Raw genomic sequence first — 21,889 nt, forward strand, 5'->3', positions numbered from 1 at the left:
TCGAGTCTCAGGTACTTTAAGTTGAAACACAACTTTACACACGTGTTATGATCTGGATTCATGCACTGAAGGCATTGAACTTGCCCTTTTGCTTCTTTGAACTTCTTCCTCTCGGTGAGAGAGCTCAGGTCTTGTACAAACTCAAGATTTGGAAGCAATTTAGTTTCATTTAAAGAAGTAATGTGCCACTTTTCCACAAGCCTTTGAGCCAATGCCTCAAGACTTTTCACAGGTTAGTTTAAACACAGCAGCCTGTGATGGAAGAACTGCCAGTGTTGATTCAGAGTGGAGATGAGAAATATCTTGACATTGCAAAAGTAATCTCAGCAGCCCGGCACTGTTTGCTGTGGGAGCCCCAAAGCGGTGTGACAGAGAAACAAAACTTTCATGTGCCGGTCTAGCGGTTTGCCTTCGACAATACCAGTGGCCCTCATCAGTGGAAGTGAGATGATACAGAGAAACAACTGTGACATTTTACAGAGCAAGGAAAACCTGAGAATAGAGTTGTGCAATGTTAAATAGATATATCGGACACTGCAGATGAACTGAGTTCATTGCTGATATAAATTTGCTAGCTGATTTAAATGAAAGTTTTTGCCATTTTATTGTTTGTTTACTCATGTGAGCCTCAAGTTTTACAGATGTTTGTCAAACTACAGTTACAGAGTGGTAGAGCTGGGTATTTCTCATGACCTCCCAATATGATACATGTCCCAATACAGAGGCCACAACACGATACATATCGTTTTGATTTGAAACCGTACGCTGCATCTTTTTTTTTTCTTATTGAAATCTAAATAATTTGTCACATCAGCTTATAATATCACTAAGCTTAATGAAGTAAAATGTGTTATGATCTCTTGCACACTGTTAATCCAAGGTCATGTGCTCTGACTTAAAACTCAGCAAAACTTTTGATCTGAAGGATTATTCTTTCTTTCCCAGCCCCTTCCCTTCATTTAGTTTCTCATAGGTTTTCGACAGGTTTTAAAGTAACATTGAGATACAGCCTTGCCCTGTTTTTTGTCCTCCCTCCTCCCTGATGTCATTCATGGTAACACCCCTTTCCCTCTGAGACGATCATAGCAGCCTGTAATGTTCAACAGGTCTTCACTGGGTTCTGATCTATAATGTGCAGATAATATATCTTTTTATCTTTTTTTTTTATCTTATCTAACAACCTTCATCTATGATTTATTCTAACACCATTGCTGTGGATAAGAGGTGTGGATGTTTGCTGCATTGAAAGGTGAGTTAACAAGGAGCTTTATATTCCAAAAAGCCTAAACCAAGATTGTAGTTTTTGAAGTAGGAAACCTTTCACAGTTGATACCAAAAAAACAGATTAGCATTTTTGTCTGATAATAATGAATATAGCTGTGGTTGCGTGCTGTTGTCTTGCTACTTCCGCTCAGTATGATTGAAATGTTTATACAATATATTTGTTTTTTTCTTGGAAAGTTAAGGAGGAATTGTTAAAGTTATAGTCTTTGTGGTGGTGACTGTCCAGACATCAGAGGAAGGGCAGGTGGACAAGATTTTGTTAAAGGCCAGTATCAGAGTGATAAACAGACTGATTGGCCCATGATGGGGAACAAAGCTTGACCATAATGCCCCCTGAGTAGCAGGGGAAGTGATAAAGAAAGCACATTGAGTGCAGAGTATGATGGCAACAAAACACTTTCCTCCGAATGCTTCCATGAATTATAGACCTGTGTCATTAGGTCATGGTTCATTGTTCATGTTTTCCTTTTTGTCCCTATGGTGAAGAACAGGATTCAAAGTGAAAGGAGTATATGTCTAGTCTAAGAAACCCTGGAGTTTGGCTTTGGTTCAGGTTTTTGTAAAAGAATATTTATATAATGTGTCTGAGCAGCCTCAATAGATCTGCCTCACTTCAAGTGATCCTAGTATTGTAAAAATGATATTAATGTCTTGCTAGAGTCATGCTAGGGCTGCACCATTTTGGTCAAAAGGATAATCATGATTATTTTATTCAATATTGAGATCATGATTAATTATTCATTTTCCGACCCCTTTTATGTATTTATTTCAAAATCACATATATCCTGCTACTCACCTATTGCCAGGGCTGGACTGGGACGAAAAATCACACCTGGCCTCTTTGCCCACACCAGCCCCCAGGGTCCAAAATTAACTTTAATTAATTAAATTAATTAGATTTTCCCTTTGGTGAGTAAGTCTCAGGCGGTTATCCACCCACATGGTGGGTACATTTTTGTACCCAAACTCGTGTATGAAAATATGCTGAGTTTCAAGTGTGTTTGGTGTAGCTGCAGCTTCTTTCTCCTGCTCCTCTGTCCGAATTTCGGAGCTTCACAGGGGCACAGTGACACTCATAATCATACACCGATGCACACATGCACACCAAACAGGAACACCAGCCACCACGTGCCACTGTTTCCTTTTAGTGCAACAGTACACAGTTGATCTGTGATCCGTAAAGACCTATTCTTTATGGTTGGATTTGCGCAGGATCCGGTCAGTTTGACTTTTGTCACTTCACTCTCTCTATGTCTGCTTCTATCAACAATCAACTTAACTTTTGTACCATCATCCCACAGCCTGATGTAGTCAGTAAACCTCTCCATACAGACTCTGTTGAACAGTGCTGTGTTCTATTCAAACTCTGAAGATATAGTGCACACTGAACGCCAATCACCTGTTTGACTTACCCCTGCAGAGGAGCAACCAGTGATACGAACACATCTGCTAAATAAACGGTCTAGTCATTTTCTATGTTTAACATTGTCAAAGCTTAATCGAGAGAAACACTTTTCTTTGTCCATCAAAGCAAATTTATTCTTCACAGATGGATTTTTGTTTTGTGTTTGTGATACTGAAGAACTTAGACTGCTGAGGCAAGCCCCTTGATCTGCCCCTGCAGTCTTAAGGTTTTCAATATCACATACACAGTGACGGTGCTGGAGAAGAGGAAGAGAGAGAGAAAGAGAAGGAGAGCATACAAACATAAAACTTCATGTGTCTTGTGTTACTCTGTGTGACTCTCAGTTCCATCAGCTTTTAACTGCACATAGACACATTTTACCACAGAACAAAAACTAAAGAGAGACTAATGTCTGTAAGCACAAATAAATGAGTTTTGGTGTGAATATATGTTTCAAACATTCAGTATTTGGTTTTCATTATATTAAACTGTTCTGTGACAATACACTCAATATAACATTAGTAGTCACTAAAATTCTTTACCCTTCTAATTGATCCTCGGCCAACATTGGGCTGCACATTTTAGTTGTGCGATTGCAATGATGTCACTGTCTGCGGCCATCGAAATAGCGTGTAGTGTCCAAAATGTTTTTTAATTTTAGAAATTGTGTGACACATAAATGTTCTTCCCATTTTCTAGAGCAAATGACGTGACGATTAAGAATAAAAAAGTAGGTTACATAACAAAGACGATATGTTAGTTTGCCTGGAAGCATTGCTTCTTCATCAGAAATATTAATGTCTGTTAAAGAGCTATTTATTGGAGTTTAAAGCACATGTTGAGATGGAGAGACAGAGCTGGCAGCGTGGGATGGGATCATAGTGGATTGAGTTTTTTCTGGAAACATTGAGTTTAATCACAGGCTACGTTCATCCATCACATTCTTTTTACATGGGTCCAATCACATTGAGAGAAGTAACCTCCCTGCCTCCCATTTCAAATTTCTCAGTGGATTCGGAAAAAACTGAGAATATTCATGTTTAATCTTGTAGTGTGACAAAAAGATCAACAACTGCCTTTTGTATTTTCTTCCCTAAGCCAGCTTTGCTTATTAATACAATGGCAGACTAATCAAATGACAGACAACAATGTGGCTTTAGGCTGGGCTGAAAGATACTATAAATATCACTGATGTCATGCTTACTCCTAGAGGCCCCACAGAGGGTTTCTGTTCTCCTTAAAGGGATAGTTTGGTATTTTTGAAGTAGGGTTCTATGAGGTGCATGTCAGGGGGTCACTAGTTCAATGTGAATTTTCCTGATTATATTCTGCTGCATTATCAAATTAGCTCACTTAGACTTTTTGCGGAAATGGGTTGGCAAGAGAAACTCCGGATAAAGTCAGAGTGAAAGTTTGTATGTTAACGTACACATGTGCAGCTCACCCCAAAATCTTCAGCGGTTTTTCAGGAGTTTTGTGAATTATGCTTAAGAGACGGATCACAGTGCTGGGTCAGCTTCTGAAAATGACTTCAACAAGGGGTTGACTCAAGGCAAATGTACGTGCTGGATGTAGTTATGCCAACCCAATCACAAGTTGAAAACCGTACTGGCATTCTGGAGATGCATTTCTCAATTGACAGAACAGGACAGTGAAATGCGTAAAAGACGTTCATGTTCTACTGAAATTAAACACGTGCCCTTAAATTACGTAAATTCGAGTAAATTATTTTATGCCTTTCTTTTGGAGTGGCAGGAGGTCGCAATGGGGTGGCGGGCTTCTACTCCAAATGAATGCTAGGGGAAACATTGGAGTGAAAGTCAGGAGGAGTCACCTGACAACTCTTCATATCTCAGCATGTGGTCATTATTTTCTGCTCATGGTTAGCTTATCATGTTGACCCCTACACTATCCGGTTTATTGCGTCACTGTGGGAAAAAATGACTCAATTGAAGCGTGAAATTATCAGGGTCACAAAGGACGGGATTAGCAACAGAGGACCCCGTGGGAACGGATAGATCAGAACTAAAGATGATTGGAAAACAATTTGTTCACATCCTCCAGTGTGGTCTTATCCATAATATTATCTCCCTAAAACTGGATGTAGTGTGTCGCAAATATAGCTTTATTGTTTCACTGGTTTACTTCAAACTGATCTTCAATTCATTCTTTACAAATTATTCCTTGAAAATTTTAAATCTTATTATAAAGTTGTTCGAAAAAGAGGCATCTGTATCAAATGAAATGATGGTCAGTGGTCAAAGTTAGTGTGCCTCCTAAATCTTGATTCTTTCAGTCTTTATATCTGAAGTGTTTTACTGGGGACCCCATTATTTATACAGGGTTTCTGCCTCCCCAAAACAAGCTTACCAAAGCTGTTTCAAACATGCACAAAGTTCCGAAAATAAAAAATAAAAATTGTGAAAAAAAAAAATTCTGGTTATGTGACTGCAAACGACCACATTTTTTACCCTGACTTTGCAAAGATTTTTTCCTGCCAGCCCCCGTAGTAAAATTTCCATGTGAAGTCAAGGCGAGCTGATGTTAGAATGCAGCAGGTTATATTCAGGAAAATTCTGGACCGGGGTGATGACGTTTATATCGGTGCAGACTTCGTGCTTTTAATGAAACTGCATTATACTCTTTCTGCTCACCTGATCTGATCTTTTCAATTTGTTCATTGATAGTGTCAATACCTCCCATTACACATAGCATTTATATTAATGTTAAAAAAAAAACTCATTATAGCTTCATACTCCGTGGCTTCATCTGCAACATCTTCTTTACATCATGTCTTGCCCTCTCCTAGGAGTGCATGTGTGAAAACAGTCCAAATCATAAAAAAGGGTAAAAACTTGGAATACTGCAAGTTCTAAAAACGGCCTCATACTGTATTTGGTGAGGCTCTGGACTGTGAGCTCAGCTGCCCCTTTCTTTAACTCATTAGCTGAATACAGACACTTATCCAGAAAACTCATGCCAGTATAAAGTAATGTAGTGACTTGAAACACAGAGAATGTTTGGACAGAAATGTTTGAATAGCTTGTCACCTGGGCAATAACTTGGTTGTAGAAAAAATCAGGTGAGCAGACTTTACAGAAAAATGCAACACAAGGGCAGGTGTAGAGGTTTCATGATGCAGGAAAAGAAAGAAATTGTGGATCAATCTGTCAAAGCTTTGTGTTTGAAAGTCAAATTCTATTCAGCTGAGGCTGGTAAGCCAAAGTCTATAAACATGCATGAGTGGTATGCTCTCAAATTAACGCGCTGGTCTTTGCTTCTTCATTATGCTTAGCCTTAACAAAGATCATCCATTATTGTTTAAGTCAGAACAAGTCCTCTTCCCTGTAAGATTCCTCTCAGGTCACCTCCAGTTTTTCACAGTCAATTCACTGGGGAGACTCTAAGTCTTTAAAAGCTTTATGTAATGTTCATTGTTTCTATGTTTTTTCCCTGCAGGGTTCCAGGTTGGTGTGGTGAGAGAGCAAGCTAATTGCAGGGAGGAGGGGACCGCCTGGGGCATCTTGTCCCTGGCTCGCAAGGTAAAGAGAACACAAACCAACGAGAAACTTTAATATGTTCGAATCTTCCAGATTGCAGAGACAAAGGATGGCTCGATGAGTTATTGACCGCTTTACACACCTTGTTTTGCTCTTGTTTTGCTCTTGTTTTGCGTCTTCTATTTTTATCCAACGCTGTTGAACAACATTTACGTGATCTGGGCTTTGAAAAAGAAAAAAAACACACATTACCGGTAATTCTTCTTCTGTTTCCCTTCCCTGTTTTGCACAAGTTTACCTTGATAAAGTATAACTCCACTTGTCTCCGGCCTGAGTTAACTTGTAACATATTGAGACTTGAGCCATGGTCAGAGTTAGCTGGAGCCTCTCTGCCCTCTAAGTATTAACTTCCCAGTCTGTAATTATGGATCCATGTGAGTTTTTCTGAGGTTACAAAAAGGACTGCCTCCAATTACTGGATCAAAGATCAGTCTGAGAGTTGAAGGAACGAAAACAAACTCCAAACAACCTTCTTACGGTAGATATAGTTATACTGAGTGGAAAAAAAATAAACAAAATGTTCACCTTGCTGTTTGCTCCAACACATTCAGAATAATTTGTGGTTTAGTTTTTTAGCGTTGTTGTTGACAGTTAGTTGCCTCTGTCCAAACTGCGCTAGTAAAATTTATTAAATACTTGTTTTTGCATTTAGTTTTTCTCTGTTATATGGCATGGTGTACTGTAAACAAGGGTATGTATAACATTATTCTTCTACTCTGGAATCAAAACTATTTCTTATATATATTTATTTAAAGGGGCTATATGTAACTTTCAAAAATACTGCGTTTGTAGTGATACCGCATGGCCGTTAGGCGACCTGCACCAGTAACCTGTTGCTCGCTCTCCCTCGCGTGCTCGTCATACGTGCTCGTACGTACACAAACGAGCATCATCATCGGCCGCGAAACACTGGATATTTACCAGCATAATGTTTACAGAGGAGGTAAGTGAAAGTTTGTGAAGGAGTCTGTGTGTCTGTATTCATTCTACATCCTACAAACGACAGTCTCGGCAGGTACTGGCTGAGAGCAGGAGTGCGTGATGAGTTTGTCCGCCTTTGAGAGCTCTTAGGGCGGATAGAAGTGTGTGGAAGGCGGCCTCTGGCTGTAGCGGGAGTGTGTGATGAGTTTGTACTGTTGATCTCTGTAAGCGGAGAGGAGTGAGGAGGACGTTGAGAACGTGCATAAAATGTCACTTCCTGGAGCTTTCGCGGAAAATACGACCCGGGGAAAAATTATATACAGGCAACACAGATAGACAGTGAACATCTACTTTTTCACATCAGTTAACCGTTCGCTTATTAATGGGCGATACAAAACGATTTATACATGTAAAAAGTTACATATAGCCCCTTTAAATAAATGTGAGGAGTAGTGGAAAGAGAAACCTTTAGGTCCTAGTTGCCACTGCTTGATATCAGAAGAAATTAATTTAAAACAATATACTGAAAAAAATGTTGGTGACAGGCATGGTAATCTAGTCAAAGAATGTCAGCATGATGCACTGATGTCTGCATTTCCAGTCATATCACAGAGTTGGGAGGGAACGTTCTTGTAAACTGCACCCAGCGCCTGCCTAGCGCCGGCCAGGGGGCTGCTATTGTAAAATACTAGGAAGGGCTTGGTCCTAAGCAAAATATCCAGCGGTATGCCAGAGAAAAAATCCAGCCAAGTGCAGCTGCAGATCAAAAACAGATTGTATGTGTATGGAGATATGGGGGGGGGGGGGGGGGGGGGGTTAAGTAGGCATTGTAAGGTAGAAGTAGTGGCCGTATGGGCATCATGTCTTGACACAACTTGCCACTGGTCTGATAGTTCAGTTTGATGGTTCTAACTCTCCCTCTGTTTTTGTAACTTCAAGTGTTTTCTGCTTATTCCACCTTTGTGTGTGTCTTTTTGTTTTCAACCATTTTTCATTTGATGTATTAACACTTTGAAAGGCATGTCTGTATCCCCATCTGACTTTTTTGCTTCAAACACATTGTGCAAACACTGCACAGATAAAGGCCATCGTTTTCTGCTCTGTATGCAGCTCTGAATCAGTGTCAAAAGACAAACTTGTGCAGTTCTGTGCCAAAAAATGAAGCAAAGCCTATTGGTGTAGTTGCAACGTCTCTAGGCTATCCAGCTCTTTTGCTGTCTGCATGTCAGAGCGTCTATCCCGTATACTTTAAGTTAAACAGAACACCGTCCATGATCTGTGCGTTATATCCAAACACTGAAGATACAGTGTCCGCTAAATGCACGCTTCCCTTTTCACTTATATGCCGGGGCAGTTCCAGAGAGGAGCAGGGTGGTCTGTGCACTGCTACCTTTTTAATAATAAAGGCAAGCAGTACTACATTTATTGAAGTTCTGTACTTAGGTACAGAACAGCTTTCAGGATGCATAGTTGTAGTGAACTCTGGATTACGCGGGACATCCCTACTAGTCTAAAGTCCTTTGCACTTTTAGTTAATATTTCAAACATTGTAGAGGCCTGGATAGGATGTTGCAAGTTTTCCCTGAAGCCCCGGAATAATCCCAAGCGAAACTGATTTACAAAATCTAAATCCACAAATTCATCAACCCAATGCGGTGTCTGAGCACCAGCATGGTAAAGCTGCCTGCTGGATCTTGGTTGTGCTTTTAGCCACAGAGACAGTTTGTCTGCTGACTGGTGATTCTCTGGGCCGGCTCATCTTTTGACCCACATGCCTGTCTCTGCCAGTGTCAATGCAGAACACTCACACGAAGTGACAGCATGCCTTCCTTGGCAGCTGGCCGGTCCTCAGGGACAACTGAGAGGAGGAGATGTGGACAAGCTTGATATTGGGTAACCCACACATCTGATGACTCAATTGGTCTGTCTTTGTGCGTGTGTGTGTGTGTTGAAGCTCTTAAGAGATAAACTCAGGTGTTCTTAGGTCAAGCAGCTGTCTGGGAAGAGCTGTGCATTCTTGAAGTTGGAAAATGTCACATGTGCTCCAGTGAACTATTAACCTCTGTGAGCTTTCCTGCACTTTGTGTCCACAGATGGTAATACTGTGTCTCATCTCATTATAGCAATATAGAGTTAAAGGATTAACACTGGGTTAAATATGTATTAACAGAGTTCAGTAAAACATTCAATCCCTGCTGAATCTGTTTCTCATTAAAGTCCTGTTGTCCAAAGTGCAGTTGAACGTATTCTCATTGCATGTGCAAAACTGGAAAAGTTTTCTATCTCATGCCTAAGACCCTGAGAGGGATATGTTTGACACATTGCTTTGTCATTCACCTCCAGTTTGAGAGTGATTATACCTACTGTATACCTATTGTACCTCTGAGACTGAGACTGATCTTATCAGGCACAAAAAAAAAAAACATTGAGGGGTTTGTGTTTAGAACAAAACATACGTCTTTGGAGGACAAACAGCATGAACATGGAGATCATTATTTCTAACACAAGAAAAAATTTCCTTTATTCCCTGAAACGATTAAGCAATTTAACACTCAGTTGAGGGCTTTCACTACATCTAGTTGTTACATTTTGCTTACTAAACACTGCCTGTTATTTTAATGAACTTACTGGATTTGTCAATTGTATTGATTATGGAAGTGTAACACACCTGACTAGATAGTCTTTATGTTTTCTGTTGCAAAATCCTGGCTCATCCAAACATGATACAGGTATTCATTTATAAAAGTAACTAAATGATATTCACAACAAAAACACCATATTGGTGTGATAAAGGGTCTATATGAGAAGGTGACTTGTGTATGCTGGTCGAGAGTGGCGCGTGAATGTTTTAAAGAGCAAAAACAGGGCCAAAAGGCAACTGAGAAAAATACTAACACAGCCATGCAACACACTGCCTGCAGGGAGAGATACTGATGACACCCTGTCAACCTGTTAAATTAAAAGCACACTGCTAAACAGGCATCACATTTGGGAATCATAACCGTGTTATAAATTATTTGTTTCAGTCAGGTGGCTATCTTCAGTTGCTGAATCTTCATTGCACCATCACCATCCTTATAGACCCACTTTGCCTTGTTGGACTTTGTGATTTATTCATGTACATTTGCCTCACTGTACGAATTGTTTTATTGCTTTTATCTGTGAAGCACTTTGTAACAGTGTACTGTGTTTTAAAAGTGCCAAATAATTAAAGTCTTACTTACTCAAGGAGCATATGACACAATCTGAGATGCACAGAGCACCGAAAGATCAAGTTTAAGTCATTACTTTTGTTTTTTTATTACATGAAAGCCACTTTGCCAAATATATCTAAACTGATTTCTTATGTTTGCCTTTTCTAAGTTCAAATATGGTTATTAAATAATAAGTCAATTCAGTTGATTCAATGGTCTCTTAATATCAAGAAGATCATTCAAGTTTATTATGATTCGAAATAACGTTTTGGTCTAAAACTTTTAAATTGCCAAATAAATTGAACCCAGGCACTAAAATAACAAAGAAAAGTTTAAAGCAGGATCAGCAGTCACGCTCAAGTACTACTTACTTGATTTGGTTTCTTACAATAAGGCTGATTGTCGGACACTTCAGTGTTTTAACCTGATGTAAATAGTCAGTAAGGTGTATGGGGCTGGATGAAAGGTGTTTAATCCAATTGCAATGGTCACCACTGTCTGGTCACCCTTTGGCTCTTCACCAACAATGTCACACTAGATTTTGCAACCAGATTAAATGGTGATTGGATGCAGATTAGTGTTTCCAGATTATTCAGGTCATTAACCCCAACAACAAAGTGTTTTATTTAGTTTTCATGATTTTACAACCACAGGAATGCAGTTTTTGCCATAAATAAAAACAATGAAAGATGGTCCGGCTTTCTCCAAACAGTTTACTTTTGTATCAGAATTTTTGAAAGCATCTTGTGACCCAACCCTGGGTGTCTGACCCTCTGGTGCCGAGGAACTGTTTTGGTTGTCTTTTTAAGAGATTAAATGTTTTCCCATACAGGTCACCCTGACATTTGTCTCTTGTGTTTGCAGTGACTAAGGCAGGGGCTTAGCAAACTGTTCTGCAGCATGGAGAAAGAAGACCTGAAGGTCCTCAACAAAGGGGAAGAAGAGGAGATGGTATGCTTCTGTCTTATTCGACATCAGTCCCAATGCTGAAATCTTTGATTTCAAACTCATCAGAATGCACTGCCATTTTTAAAAACCATTCAACCTTTAGGAGCTGCAGGGCTACCGTCTATGTCGTTGGCGGCTGGCCCTGGTGGGCCTCGGGGTGCTGTGTACAGGAGGCTTCCTCCTCCTGTTGCTCTACTGGATGCCAGAGTGGTGCGTCAAATCCACCTGCACCCGTACCACAGCTCGAGATGCTAAAGTCGTTTTGATGCGTTCCACGGTAGGTTGCAAGTGGAACAGAAATAATGAATCGACTAATCCTTCATAGTCCACTACTCACCTTGTTTGTCTCTGTTCGCTTAGGATGAGTTCCGGCGCTGGTTCCTGGCCAGGGTTCGAGTGATGCTGGCCCCAGGGAGCAACCCCTTCCACAGCCTGGACACCCAGACCACCTCCCCCTCCTCCCTGTCCTCCCCTTCCTCTCCCTCCCACCCCTTCTCCTCCCATGCCTCCCCCCCTCTGGCCAACGGACATAGTCCCCATCCCTCCGATGGCAGCCCCGCTCAAGAGCTAATCAGTAGATTTTCATACTACCAGCCCATACAGGTATTCACATACAAGCACGTTAAAACACTTTGAGGCATATCTTAAAGTGGCTGCCAGACCTACATCTACTGCTATTAGTATATGTCTATGTATATTTATACACCATGTTTATGATATATTTGTGTAACCATGTCACATAAAGCTGATTTCTTCCTGACACATTAACCCTTTTCACACATACGGAAATCTCCTGAAAAACTCCGGAGGGGATTTAAGCTATGTGTGAACGCAAACAGCCACATTTTTCGCGCAGACTTTACCCGGAGTTTCTCCAGCCAGACCCCTAGTATTTTTTCCGCAGAAAATCCGAGTGAGCTGATGTCTGAACGCGGCCGCATATACTCCGGAGATTTCAACTAGAGCTCACCTCGAGCCAATGGGAAGAGAATGACGTTTATATACAGTGACCAGCTAAAGTGTTTGCACGCGACCACAACGATCTCCGTGCACATAATTAAACGGCTCCATTATGTTTTCTGTTCGTCAGTATGTTGTTCTCCTCTCTTTTGTGGATGTTGTCATTCCATTGGATTACACATAGCATTGATATAAAGGCAAATATTCTCATTATAACGTTGTGTAGCTACTTCCGCGTTGTTTTTTTACGTCACGTCTTACGTCGGGAAATCCCCTGCCCCCCCTCCCCTCTGACAGGGTAAGTCCCCCGCTGTGAGGAGCATATGTGAACGGCTAGGTCGGGAGAATCTCCGGAGAAGTCCTCCTGTAAATATCTAGATATTATCTGGAGTGGATATGTGAAAACGGCTCTAGTCATACGGCTCTATCATTTACTGTTTCCTGCCTTTTAAGTTTGTGCTAACAAAAAAGGATAGGTGACATGTTTTATGAAGGTTCAAATGTGTAAGACAGCTTTGCTTCTTCTCTCTTTTCCCTCAGATTCGTTATTTTACCTTCCATAGCACAAAGTATTATTGGAACGAAGAGCTGCAGAACTTTGAAGTTTTAAAGTAAGCACTCATTAATTTTCCACAGACATTTTAATGGGCTATTTTTAATCTGCACTTATTCTGACAGTAAGCCAAAATGACCTTGGGTTTTATTGAGCAGTTTTTTTGCAGTGATACGTCACAGTATATATCAATTATAAACAAGCTTTATTAAACGTTGCACGTATGAATATGTGACTTAAACGTGTCATCTTTGTCCAGTGCTTTGACCTACATCTATTTCCCACACAGCGGCCTGGAGGATCTGCAGGTCAGCTGCTCCACCCTCCACTCTGAGCACAGTGCAGGCCTGACCAGGAACCAGCAAGAGTACAGGTAACAGCTGACAGCTGACACAACTTTGAAGCAGCCTGATAGGACAAGGGTCCTCAGGCCTATAAATCACATTATTCTGTCTTGTAATTTATAGCACCAGCAATTTTTGTAAGTGTTCAGCTCTGACAAGTGTTTCCATCCTCTATGATTTGTCAGAATGATACCAGTCAGGGATCCCAATGTGTGGAAGTCAGTTTGGATACATTACAAAGACTATTTACACTATGAAGAAGGGAAATCATGTTTAAATACTGTTTAAAACTAATACTTCATACCCTTGACCTTCATACAAGTTTGTATGTCTCACTTCTGCCCCTTGCATGCATGTTTATGTCTGTTTTCATATGGAGTTGTTAACTTTACTTGGTTCATAAATGTCTCTCTCACCTCTTGTCAGGAGATTGTTCTTCGGAGTGAATGAAATTGCAGTGAAAGTGCCTTCTGTTTTCAAGCTGCTTATCAAAGAGGTAGGGTCCAGTGTGCATAAACAGCAGTGTTTCCCACAAAATGATGCTGTACCTGGGTGGTGGAAGGGGCGGGGGGTTGTATCTTATTTGTATAAGGGTAGGATATTTATTAATATAAGGATAGGATATAAACTATACACAAAAACCCTTATTCTGTTTAGCTTCTTCCCTTTCATTCTCTTCGCATCTATCTACGCATTCACACACACACACACAAACACACACAAACTTTGAACTAGCCTCTAATACTTACACACAGCGGCTTGACCCCACCTGCCCCATTCTGTATCCGGTTTATTTTTTGTTTGCTTCTTCTCTTTCTTACAATATTTATCAGCAGTACATTTGATAATGATGCTCAAATAAGGTTACTCATGTTTTGAAATGTTTCCATAGATACTCCGTTACCACAACAGGGGATCTGTGTATGTTGCAGGCTTGTTGATGATTCAGCGTTTCGCAACATTCTTCCTCAACTAAACGCACAACAACATTGGCAGCAAGCAGCTGCAGAGAAATTATTAAAATGAGGGCATAAGAAGCATCAGTTAAAACAAGAGACCTCACACCTCAAATCGGTGCATTCACTGGAGGGAAAATGGCAAATATACTTGGCACTTCTGAGTAGCGTCTATGTGCGGGAAACACTCAACAGAGACACATGTTTCCTTCAATAAAATGCATCATGTCAACTTTTGCGCTCAGCCCAGTGTTTTGGAGATTTCTTTAGACAAATTGTAGAATTGGGCTAATGCCCGTGATTTAGTTATTTGGACTTATTTTTCTGCAACTTGAAATAATAACTTGATCTCTGATCGATGCATGCAAACCATTATTTATGCAAGGCATTAATCACTTCAACCACCAGATCTATTTTTGAAACGCAAACACCTACTTGTGTACTTAAGCCGTATAAATAAGTGCACATCTGTTCCTCTTGTTCTCAGTATACTTAATCAGTTTTATTGCTCATTTAATTAGGTTTCAGTTACATTGTCAGTTTGATCTGACTTTCTCTTTCTCTTTCTCTGCCGGTACATATATAGGAGAATAATAAGAGGCCTTTACAGTTATATACATCATTTTTAAAGGAAACAAGTTTGGATATCCATTTAGTAAAATTTCACAAGAGAACTGCTGATTCATGGTAAATACAAAACTCAAGCTTTTCTGCTGACCTACAAAGTAATGTGGATCAACACTCACATTCAAACAACTGGAGGAACATTCCCAAAAGGCCATGTACATTAAGCCTCAACCTGCCTCAGTGGTCACTCTTTATTTATATATGCATCTCATTCATTTGCACCTTAAACACTGATAAACATCTGAACCTCTAGTGACATCAGCCCCTCTCTCGCTACATAAATAAGTTAACATCTTGAGTGGAAATCATCCTGACTTATGGGAACTTGAACACACCTCTGCGTCCTGACAGTGTCTTAATTATGTCCTTGTAGATATATCTGTTTATAAAGTAATTGTTATTCTACTTTCAAGCTCTCATCTTTGCAATTGCCAACCTAATCTCTCTCTCCCTCTCTCTCTCTCTCTCTCTCTCTCTCCTTCTGCAGGTCCTCAATCCTTTCTACATCTTCCAGCTCTTCAGTGTGATCCTGTGGAGTGCCGATGAGTATTACTACTATGCTGTGGCCATTGTTTTCATGTCGGTCATATCCATAGCTACCTCTCTGTACACCATCAAAAAGGTGAGCTCCACAGAAAGTCAGGACTCTTGCTGAATCCACAGCCATTTATTAAACAAGTTGCCCTGGAAAGAAAAGAAATAGGTTCTCATTTGTGCATATGTTACTTGGTAGCTATGTGGTAAATGCAACTATGGAACTTCTAAAGCTGCAAGTGAGATGTCGTCTGATCCGGAAGATATGTTATATATATATGCTAGATTTTGACATCTGTGTGGGGCAACCTGCTAGATTTAAATGAAATCTGCATTTTTACTGTGTGTGTCTGAAGAATTGGTATTTTCTGACAGGATCATCTGCTCGTATGAGACTTATGAAACATCAACTTAATATAAATGCATTTTTTAAAATTATCTCGGATCAGCTTCCTAAGAAATTAACGTTCTGCTACAAAAAACCACATGCCAGACATTCCTTAAAACAAATCAAAGGAACTTTTAAAGAACAGTTAACTGTTACATCAACATATCTGTAACTTTAAGTACACAATCTGTTACTTTAAGTACACAACATTCTCAACCCTCTAAAAACACTACAGTAACTAGGACAGCAGCAGCAGCGCTTGGCCAGGTAATGACCATATCAGACATTTTCACTGCCTCTTCTTGTGTCTAGTTCAGGGTTTAAAGGCTCCTCTGCACTACGTCTACTACTCCTAGCTTTTAAATCAACAACCTCAAAAGTTCAGTCTTTAAAAGATTATATTTGTTGTTGTTTTTTTCAGCAATATGTCATGCTTCATGATATGGTGGCAACTCACAGTATCGTCCGTGTGTCTGTATGCCGGGCCAACAAAGGTTTGTTGATTTCTTTATCATTTTTGATTCTTTAATCAGGGTTAAGGGTTAGAGTTTCAGTCACTTCAACAGTAAAACACAGCAAGTACTACGATGAACGGTTTCCTGCTATTGTAAAGAGTGCTTTCTATACAAAACCTGACAGTAGACAGTTTCTGCTCCTGTGTTGGCCCAGACTCAATAACAAAGTCACCCTGCTTTGGCTGTCCTCCAGAAGGCTGCCAGTATGGGACAATGCAGGCTATGAGAAAGAATGAACAATGTGTGTATTAAAAAAAAGTGGGTGTAGCTTATTTATGTGTTGGAAAGCATTCTTTAAACATTCTCTACATTGCTTTTTCATGTCTGCATGCCTTTAAAGGGGATTGTTTCTGCAGAGTTGATGCATTGATATAAACTCTTTCATTATTTGTCTTTGCTGTTGCCAATTAAAATAAATTTTTCTGAGTTAGCTGAGGAAAATAGTTAAACTTCAGTTTTAAAAAAATGCTGTAAGCATTTGTACTCCAGTTATATTTTTGTCAGTGCATTCACCTACTGATCTGGCACTCTGCTTGTGATGCCTCAGCTTTTTTTCTTGCTGCCCAGAGAGCCGAGAGTATTAAGATGTGCTGAACAAGACTCAGGGGCTCTGACACACAAAATATTTCTTTCCTCATCGCCCCCACCGTCTGCTACTGTTGGCTCCATTTCACCTTTCTCCACACTCCTAATGTTCTATCTTCTTTTCAGTGACACACACTTCTGTCCACTTACCTTTTTCCTCTTCTCCATTGTCCTTTATTCCTGGCAGATATCGAGGAGATCATGTCTACAGATCTTGTGCCTGGTGATGTTATGATTATCCCCAGCAATGGGACCATCATGCCATGTGACGCCGTGCTGGTCAGCGGCACCTGCATCGTCAATGAAAGCATGCTCACAGGTTAGTAAATATAAGAAAAAGTGTTTATCTTGTTACACAGGAGAAACACTGGTGGGATGCCCAGTATATCTGTAGATGAATTAAGCGATGGACCTCAGGAGACTCACAACATCAGTACACTCTTTCTGTAGATCTCATAGCAGTCTGTCCTAATATTAGTCTAACCCTGATAGGTGAGAGTGTTCCTGTGACAAAGACCAATCTCCCAAATCCTGAACCAGGGGAGAGGAGGGAGGAAGCTGACAGTGCCTACAGCACAGAGGAGTATAAGAGACACACACTCTTCTGCGGCACCAATGTCATCCAGACCCGTTTCTACACAGGTGAACTGGTCAAGGCTGTTGTGGTCCGCACAGGTATGTGTGTGTCTTGTGATATTCATTAAGAATTGTTCAAGTTAGAATGGTCTCTACATTGGTGTACATTTCTATGATGCTTTATGCAGAAACTTTGACAATGAAACAGTGAGATCATCAATTTTGTAATTTAAAAAAATATATTTATTTAACCAGGAGAAAACTCCAGGAGTTTCCTGGCCAAGACAGGCAGCAGCACAGTAAACAAAGTTTCTGACAAACAAAGAGAAGCTAACATAAGCTTAAGTACAAACATAATGCAAAATAGATGAATACATTAAAAGACATGAAACAAGTAAAACAGCAAATATTTGTCAAAATCGACCATACTCATTAATAGATCAGGCACAACATGTCCCGGTACCTGAATCCAAGTCGTTAAAAATACACTGAAAAGCATCTAATGAGACCTTTTCCCCAGTTCTGTTCTGACCTTTAGAACAAAGGGTAAGAAAAGTTCCTGGGACAGAATATTATTAGTACCTGTACTCTTCCAACTAATGTAGGTCAGAAGGTACGAGGGGAATAGACCTGAAATGGCCTTCTCAATAAGAATATGCCAGTGTTTTAGTCTCATGACCATCCAACATGTGAATACAGTAAACATAGAAGAGTTAAGGCTAAAATCAGTGATGAACCTCAAAGCTCTGTGACACACCGTGTCCAGTGAATGTAAGCCTTTAGACGAAGCTTGCATATGTAACACATCACCATAGCACAGACGTAAAAGTGGCAGCAACCAGTCTCTTTTTAGATTAAAAAAGAGGCAGGATTTGATTATGGGGGGAAAAGCCCGGCTTCCATATTAACCTTTTTACCAGCTGTTGAATGTGAGGAGTAAAAGAAGGATCAAATTAAAATGCCAAGATATGTCGGTGGAAATTGTCTGTACCCTGAGAATGCAGATTGAGAGCAGGATTAGGGAGCAGGATTAGTGGCTTGGATTAAGCATTTGAAAACAGTATAACTTTTGTTAGTATTTTTATTTATTTATTGACACACCGCTCATTTTATTAAAACTGTCTCTGTTCATGCGGACACCTTGCTGACTGGAGAAGCTATTTCCATTTAGCGTGCTGTGTTTTGCTTCAGACCAGCAATAACAATGCCAACGATATTCTAAAGATGTGATCCACTAAATACAGTACATGACTTATCAACATTAAAGTAATTTTTAAAACAATTCTGTGACCATTTAAGCCTAATTCATAACAGTTCAGAGACCTGAGCCTCAGTCAGAAAATAATGTAAAATCAAATATTGAAAGCTTCTCACACTTATTCATAACAATTTTTAACCTCCAGGTTTCAGCACAGCCAAAGGCCAGCTGGTGCGCTCCATCCTTTATCCAAAACCCACCGACTTCAAGCTGTACCGTGATGCCTACCTCTTCCTGTTGTGTCTGGTGGCTGTGGCTGGAATTGGCTTTGTCTACTCCATTGTCCTCAGCATCATGAACAAGGTAACGTAGGAGGCCATGAGTGAATTTATAAAATGACATAACATATAACATACCTTGAGACTGCTAGTGAGTGCAGTGATTAGAATGGGAGTGCCAATTTAAGAACATCTAATTTTAAACTGCCCTATTATTGACTATTCAGAGACTCTGGCTTTCTGTGGATTGACCAACACAATACTTATAAAATGTATCAGAACAATTTACGGTACTGCGTCTGTAGACCAATACAAAGCAATTGTAAAAGGAAATGAATGCTAATCAATCCAAGGGATTATTTTTGATCACAAATTTCCTTCTTCAGCAACTTTTCTTTTACATTTGCAGTACATGGTCACACACAGTCAAGCCTTTAAACTTCCCAGAATAACCAAAGTTTAATCTGTGCACAAAAAAAACAGCTCTCTAGGGAGGAAGCTTGAAACTGAACCAAATAGATTTTTGCCCACTAGAGGGCAGAATCACTACAAAGCAAACTAATAATGAGAGGTGGATGACTGTCCCATAACTAACAGAATGGAAAAACATATCTGAAGCAGTTTTTTGCAGAGGAACATTAACTGTGTTAGGCATTAGTTTCCCCTTCTCTATAAAGCCTGTTGTATGATTATAGTGTTGTTGTAGTAGGATTAGCATCAGACTTTGAGGATCAGCCATTTTGGGTCCATGCTCTGGATTTTTTATTTTACAAGTGCAGAAAAACACCCTGTACCAAGCTGTTCAGTTCAAACTGGCTCCTGTTGGCTTTTGTTTGGAAATGCCTCTTATGTGATTCTGAAATCTGGACTGTGAATCCCATTTTTAGGAGTGCTGATTCAGGGCTCAAAAAAATTGTCTAAAATGCAAAAGTTTCCTGATGTTATTTCAATTCTGCCTTCCCCAGGTGCCAGCCAAGACCATCATCATTGAATCTCTGGACATCATCACTATCACTGTGCCACCAGCGCTGCCCGCCGCAATGACAGCTGGCATAGTCTACGCCCAGCGACGACTCAAAGACATCGGCATTTTCTGTATCAGCCCACAGAGGATCAATATCTGTGGACAAATCAATCTGGTCTGTTTTGACAAGGTGAGTACTAGCATCTCTTTTAGCATTGACTTATAGACAGTACATGCATAAATGTACACAACATTGGATATAACTTGGTAAAAAGTACTATGACTAGTTCTATTTATTTTTACAGTTAAACAAATGTTTTGAGGAGGATGAATGAAAACTGTGTTTGCATGTGTATTAATGATGTTTTGAAGTTAGTTTATATATATAAGTATTTACTTCTGAAGTTACCCTAAATTGATTGTACCTGTCTTAGTTGTGTTGCTATAAACGACAAGAGTAAATAACCAGTTAAATGTACTTCCTGTGTAATTACAGACTGGAACTCTGACAGAAGATGGGTTAGATCTGTGGGGAGTTCAGAGGGTTGAGAACGGAAGGTAAGCTCGTCTGTCCTCAGATTTATGAAGCATCAAAGTAATCGTGGTTAAGACCATTTTTACCTTAAAGATCTCAAGTCACTGTTCTGGTTTAGCCATTGCTGAGATTGTGTTTTCTGAAGCTCTCGTTTCAAATCAATGAAAATGCTGAATTAAAAAAAAAAAGCATAAGGATGAATTAAAAATGATTTTGAATTGAGAAGATCTTCAACCTACCTCTTACCTTAAGAGTCCTCTTACAAACTGAATAAATGCTTTTGGGCTGCACAGGGACTTCTATGGGTGTTGATCAGATTTTGTAATGTGCAGGAATATTGAATTTTAGGATTTTTTTCACTTAAGAAACTAGTTATTGATTTTGTGTGTGTATAGTATTAAGGAAATCATAAAAACTAATTTTAAACAAGTTTTAAGATTCACCTTTTCTCCATGTATATGTCCGAGTAAAATGGGTCCTTTCTTGTCCAACTCCTGTTTCTCCTGTCCCTACAGTTTCCACTTGTCAGAGGAAAATGCCTATAAGGAAAACCTTGTCAAGTCCCAGTTTGTGGCCTGTATGGCCACCTGCCACTCTCTCACCAAAATAGACGGCCAGCTGTCTGGAGACCCACTAGACCTAAAAATGTTTGAGGCCACGGGCTGGGTGAGCTGTTCTCTATCAATACAAAAGTGTTTTATCGGTCAGGACAGAAAAGTGGGAATCATATTAGAGTGACCACCCTAAAAGTGTAAAGAGTGACTGAAAATCCCATTTCCCATTTTTCTTCAGGTTGTTACAGGGAGAAAAAAAAAGAAATGCAAAATTATCTCAAATATGTTTTCGGTTTAAATCTTTGTCTGTTCAGGTCCTGGAAGAGGCCACTGAGGAGGAAACAGCCCTCCACAATCGTATCATGCCCACTGTGGTTCGACCCCCAAAACAACTGTTGCCCCCGGAGCCCGCTGCATCACCAGACCAGGACATGGTATGGACAAAAACCTAGTGGCTCTGCAGTATAATCACAGGATTTCAGAGTCAGGGAAAAGTCTGAAATGTTATAGTTAACACTTTCTTATCATTGCAAACAAATAAATTCAAATGACACATAACTAATTAATAGAACAGAGCTGGTGTGAGCGTTGTATAATTTGTTTTGTAACTGAAAGGTGACAGATGATTTAGAGTTTATAAGCTGTAATCTAAGCAAAAAAGTGTGTCATAACTACCATCATAAAATAACAAAGGCAACTTTACTTTAACACTGAATGACTGGCTTATAAATTTCCCACTGACTCATCCCACTGTTCTCTGTTTCTCATTCTAGGAGTTATACGAGCTATCCGTAAGTATTCTGCCTCCCATATTCACATCAAAAGGGCAGCTCAGTTCTTAGTAGTGAGCATTTATAGTTGTATAAGTAATGTTGGCCAGAATATTAAAATTAATGGGTTTTTTTCCAGTATTGTTATATTGACCAACTTGACAGCATTTTACAAAGGTGATTGAAATTGTAAAGTTTCAAATCAATTTGTTTGTAGTTCAGGGAATTTGTTTATGTTTT

The 21,889-nt window shown here is 39.8% G+C and overlaps 1 protein-coding gene and 1 long non-coding RNA gene across 2 annotated transcripts in view; one reads left to right on the forward strand and one right to left on the reverse strand.

Annotated features, from left to right (window-relative positions):
* The window catches only part of atp13a3 (ATPase 13A3), a 36,611-nt gene that overhangs the window by 4,665 nt on the left and 10,057 nt on the right, over positions 1-21,889 (forward strand). The window contains exons 2-18 of the mRNA XM_061033717.1: positions 6,149-6,231; positions 11,229-11,315; positions 11,416-11,589; positions 11,673-11,915; positions 12,813-12,883; positions 13,115-13,198; positions 13,596-13,665; positions 15,240-15,374; positions 16,096-16,168; positions 16,962-17,093; positions 17,267-17,449; positions 18,754-18,911; positions 19,792-19,980; positions 20,287-20,348; positions 20,841-20,991; positions 21,194-21,313; positions 21,653-21,670. Of these exons, the coding sequence (XP_060889700.1) occupies positions 11,265-11,315; positions 11,416-11,589; positions 11,673-11,915; positions 12,813-12,883; positions 13,115-13,198; positions 13,596-13,665; positions 15,240-15,374; positions 16,096-16,168; positions 16,962-17,093; positions 17,267-17,449; positions 18,754-18,911; positions 19,792-19,980; positions 20,287-20,348; positions 20,841-20,991; positions 21,194-21,313; positions 21,653-21,670 (1,914 nt within the window). The 5' untranslated portion in view covers positions 6,149-6,231; positions 11,229-11,264. The remainder of the gene's footprint in view (positions 1-6,148; positions 6,232-11,228; positions 11,316-11,415; positions 11,590-11,672; positions 11,916-12,812; positions 12,884-13,114; positions 13,199-13,595; positions 13,666-15,239; positions 15,375-16,095; positions 16,169-16,961; positions 17,094-17,266; positions 17,450-18,753; positions 18,912-19,791; positions 19,981-20,286; positions 20,349-20,840; positions 20,992-21,193; positions 21,314-21,652; positions 21,671-21,889) is intronic.
* Positions 16,176-20,898, reverse strand: LOC132965540 (uncharacterized). The gene is made up of 3 exons (XR_009670072.1): positions 20,769-20,898; positions 16,925-17,064; positions 16,176-16,409 (listed from the first exon to the last, which is right to left on the reverse strand). It is a non-coding gene; the product is annotated as an uncharacterized LOC132965540 (long non-coding RNA).

The sequence above is a fragment of the Labrus mixtus genome, chromosome 3 (genome assembly GCF_963584025.1).
Source record: "Labrus mixtus chromosome 3, fLabMix1.1, whole genome shotgun sequence".
In the NCBI taxonomy this organism is placed as follows: Eukaryota; Metazoa; Chordata; class Actinopteri; order Labriformes; family Labridae; genus Labrus; species Labrus mixtus.